The sequence below is a fragment of the Vigna unguiculata genome, chromosome 3 (genome assembly GCF_037176805.1).
Source record: "Vigna unguiculata cultivar grain cowpea cultivar isolate G323 ecotype 2 chromosome 3, ASM3717680v1, whole genome shotgun sequence".
NCBI lineage: Eukaryota > Viridiplantae > Streptophyta > Magnoliopsida > Fabales > Fabaceae > Vigna > Vigna unguiculata.
The window spans coordinates 67,825,441-67,829,999 of NC_140794.1; the positions used below are offsets into that span (position 1 = coordinate 67,825,441).

The following is a 4,559-nucleotide window of genomic DNA, read 5'->3' on the forward strand; positions in this document are numbered from 1 at the left end:
TTAATCCCTGAACGCACACACTTACTTTGCTTTCTTCCTCTCCTCTCTCTCTAACTCCTCCTGGTCCCGCTCACTTTTGTTTTTTGAAGGAGAGTTTTTCTGAGGAGAGGAATAAAACATCCCCACCACCATCCCCTTCTGTTCCTCATAATTAACACTTTCTCCAAACACACTCAGAAACAGGAAAGTAATCAAAACCTTTGAGATGCATGCACAACACAAATCCCCAAAGACATACCCGACACTTTCCCAGGTAAGATATCTCTTTTTCTATATGATTTTCACACCCACATACACTTTTATTTACAAAATATCTATCACCCAAAAATGGATCACTCATTCATGTGTTTTACCAATCATGCAGGTATTAGAAGAAGTAAAGAGAATGACAGACATAGGGTTTCCAATATCAGCCATGAGCCTTGTGGGGTACCTTAAAAACCTGACCTTAGTTGTGTGCATGGGAAGGTTGGGAAGCCTAGAGTTAGCTGGAGGCTCTTTGGCCATAGGCTTCACCAACATAACTGGTTACTCTGTCCTCTCAGGTCTAGCCATGGGCATGGAACCCCTCTGCACCCAAGCCTTCGGTTCTAGAAACTTCTCCTTACTCTCTCTAACTCTCCACAGAACAATTCTCATGTTACTTCTTTTTTCTCTCCCCATTTCTCTTCTCTGGCTCAACCTCCAACCTCTCATGCTTTTCCTTCACCAGAATCCAGACATAACCCGTGTAGCAACCCTCTATTGCCGCTTCGCCATCCCCGACCTCATAGCCAATAGCTTCCTCCACCCTCTCCGCATCTATCTACGCAGCAGAGGAACAACTTGGCCACTGCTCTGGTGCACTCTACTCTCCATTCTCCTACACCTTCCCACCATCACCTTTTTAACCTTCAAACTCCACCTTGGCGTGCCGGGAATCGCCGTCTCATCCTTCGTGGCCAATTTCAACAACCTTTTCTTCCTTCTCCTGTACATGTTCTACACACGCGTTCCCGAGGAGTCCTTACACGTGCCATTACTACTGTCTCGCACCACGTCACATGATAATACTGTGATAACATGTAGTGGTGGTACTCTTGCCATGGAATGGGGTGTGCTGATGAAATTTTCAATACAGAGCTGTCTAGCTGTTTGCCTGGAATGGTGGTGGTACGAATTGATGACAATTTCCGCAGGCTACCTCAACAACCCTCGTGTTGCTCTAGCCACGGCGGGGATAGTGATACAAACCACATCGCTTTTGTACACTTTGCCGACGGCATTAAGCGCATCGGTGTCAACGAGAGTCGGGAACGAACTCGGGGCGGGGCAAGGTGAAAGAGCGAGTTTGGCAACGGTGGTAGCGATTGGATTAGCACTTGCAAGCTCAATTTTTGGTTTATTGTGGACCACTGTGGGAAGAGAGAGGTGGGGGAGAGTGTTCACGAGTGACGGTGAGGTGCTGCAACTGAGTATGGCGGTTTTACCTATAATTGGAGTTTGTGAGTTAGCGAATTGTCCACAAACCACAAGCTGTGGAATCCTGAGAGGGAGTGCTAGGCCTGGTGTTGGCGCTGTCATAAACTTTTGCTCCTTTTATCTGGTGGGAGCACCGGTAGCCATTGTTTTGGCCTTCGTTTGGAAACTTGGGATGGTGGGGCTGTGTTATGGGTTGCTGGCAGCACAGATCGCATGTGTGGTGTCAATTTTCGTTGTGGTGTATAAAACTGATTGGGAAAGGGAATCATCGAAAGCCAGAAGCTTGGTGGGAAAGGGTGTGTGTGGCACTTTCGCATTTGAAGAAGGTGTTGTCTTTCTCAAACAGAACAACTCTGAGAAGTGAACCAGTTATATACACCAGAAAGAAAGCGTTACTCGAACAAAAGTTCAACCCAAAATTATGATTCTTTTAGTATTGGAAAATAGATTGTTTTCACACCCCAAAATCTTGCATCCTTCCCCAATGTTAGGAGGAGGATCTAAGATTTTAGAGCGTGAGTTCTTATTTTTTTTACTGTGATTATTATATACATATGCATTTGCATGACCAATGGTGATCTTGTATTATTATTTTTTTTTTCCTTGCAGCAAGTCTCGGTGCAAGGTCTAGGTAGATGGTACCATGAAACATGGTTAATGTAAGGTGCATCTAATTTGTACTTGATTAATGTAACAGATCGGTTTCAGCCGCATGATTCAAATAGGTAATTTATGCGTCAGATTATAAATTTTGATGCGCTAAGGGCAAGAGAGAAATGAGGAAAAGTTGTTAACGTAATGCAATTCATATAAATCAATGAGCAGTTTTTTTTTTTTTTAAGAAACAGAGATATTTCGATAGTTGATTCTATTTCAACTTTTTTTTCTTTCATTTTTATGGCATGAAAACAATTGAGTAAGACATATATAAGACTTGGGTTTAAGTATCTTGACCTAACTAAGCATGTGCGAGCATGTGTTTTTCAGCATGGATGTGGGGGGACACAGAGTGAGAAGATTAACATTCTAGTGTTCGAGTCATTCATAAAACTTTAAAGATTAATAATTACAAGTCTTCCTTTCCTTTTTCTTTTATATCTGACTCAACTTTCTTTTTAATGTGAGATTTTAAATTGGACGCTAGTACCGTAATATTTTTTTCACTAGATCCTACCTTTCATATTCTTTTTATTCTCTTTTTCTTTAAAAAACACAAAATTAACTCTCAACACCATTTTATTCATAATAGTTAAACAGTGTCAAATAACATTTTTTCTTATAAATTTATATACCTAAATTCTTTTAACATATAATGTTTTTATCACGTCTAACCGTCTCATTTTATTCAGAAATCGAGACTTAAAACGGTTTAGATACTCCTTCCTTTTATATTTTGCAAGATTCCGAAATAAACAATATTTTCATTTGCATTTTTTTTTCTTTTTACTATTCACTTCATATTTCTTTTCCTTTTGTTATAAAAAATGTTGTATTAACTTTAGGTAGAATTTCTTATAACAATTTTAGTTATGCAACTCCCTTTGGTAGAGAACCAAACTTATGATAAGGTAATTGAAAAGAAAAATTGGTACAATAAAAATAGTTTAGTGCAATTCATTGTAATGGAGTTTGGTAGAATAAAAATAGTTCAGTTCGTCTGAACTAATTTAGTTTAGTTCACTTTAAACCAACTATTTTTTTTGTTCACGATAATTTTTAACAATACAATGTCGTTCAGTTAATTTTGTTTACTCCTAAAAATATCTTTATGCGTAGCCAAACCCATACCTACTTCCCCAACCATATCTCACATGCCAACAAGTTTGGCAAAAATTATAATACCAATTTGAAGGCATATCTCAAAAATAACCATAATCTAACTGACACTATAAATTTTTATTTAATTTTTTATATCTAAAACACTGTAGATTAAATAACAATTTTGTATTTTTTTTACCTAAGTTGTTTTCCTAATTTTTTAAAATTAGATTGACAAGGTCTTCATATTTGATGACCAAATAATTATCTATTCAACTAAAAATTGGAATGGTCAATCTTAATGTTTAAATAAAAATAAATGACCGTGATAAAAAAAATTCACTAAAATTTTCACTAACATAGTATTATCATTCCAGTTCAATAACATGATACTAGTAATAATCATCATAAACTAATGACTATTTATTGATTTCCGTGGGTTCAAATCTTCATCTTTTTATTTTTATAAAAAAAAAAAAAAAAAACTCACGCTTAGGCTTCAAATCTTCTTGTTAACAGACCGATGAAGAAAAATTCAATATTTATTCTAATATTTTATATATATATATATATATATATATATATATATATATATATATATATATATATATATATATATATATATATATATATATATATATATATATATATATATATATATATATATATATATATATATATATATATATATTCGCATTTGAAAATTTTGGTTGATCACTTTATTCAATCTCGTTTACCACCCAAGCAATGTTTTGTCTTCAGCCCGAAAATAAAAAAATTTAAATTGCAGCACTCCTCCATTTTAAGTTCAACATTCATGACCTCCATCAAGCTAGACTTTAGATTTTTTCTTTCCAATATGAAAACTTGATAACTAAATTTTTGAATGGTTAAATATATCTTTTGTCTACCAATTAGTTTTAAAAATTATATTTCGGCTCTAAATTAAATTATATAATCATTTTATGTTACAAGTTATGAAAATTATTACATGAAAAACATTATATTTATGGTTTGTTGGAATAATGCTTTATATTATTCTCATAAAAGTATAGAGATAAATAAGTGTGTGATCTAATTTAATAATTAAGGTTAGAAGGTAGATTTAAGTTTAACTAAATTTTACAAAATCAACTTCTAAGATAAAGTATGTACGTATTTATATATTGTAAATTGATTTTATTTTTAGTCGATGAGCAACTTTTAATCCTCCCACATACCAAGATATATAAAATCGAGTATGTGACTAAATATTAATGAATGATTCGATAACAATTTGACAAAAGATGGTACAATAGACCCAACCAAATAATAAACTTTGTTATAATAAGCTTTAATCT

General features: G+C 34.3%; 1 protein-coding gene across 1 annotated transcript; it reads left to right on the plus strand.

The window, feature by feature from the left end:
- On the plus strand, window positions 1–2,029 carry LOC114177501 (protein DETOXIFICATION 55-like). The gene is made up of 2 exons (XM_028062876.2): window positions 1–253; window positions 365–2,029. The coding sequence occupies exons 1-2, from the start codon at window positions 206–208 to the stop codon at window positions 1,823–1,825; spliced, it is 1,509 nt and encodes a 502-aa protein (XP_027918677.1). The 5' UTR covers window positions 1–205; the 3' UTR covers window positions 1,826–2,029.
- The last annotated feature ends 2,530 nt before the right edge of the window (window positions 2,030–4,559 follow it).

Bases quoted from the DNA above. Each gene is read 5' to 3' on its own strand.
- LOC114177501 (XM_028062876.2), top strand. From the start codon at position 206: ATGCATGCACAACACAAATCCCCAAAGACATACCCGACACTTTCCCAG. The intron at 254-364 runs GTAAGATATCTC...CCAATCATGCAG, and splicing joins CATACCCGACACTTTCCCAG to GTATTAGAAGAAGTAAAGAG.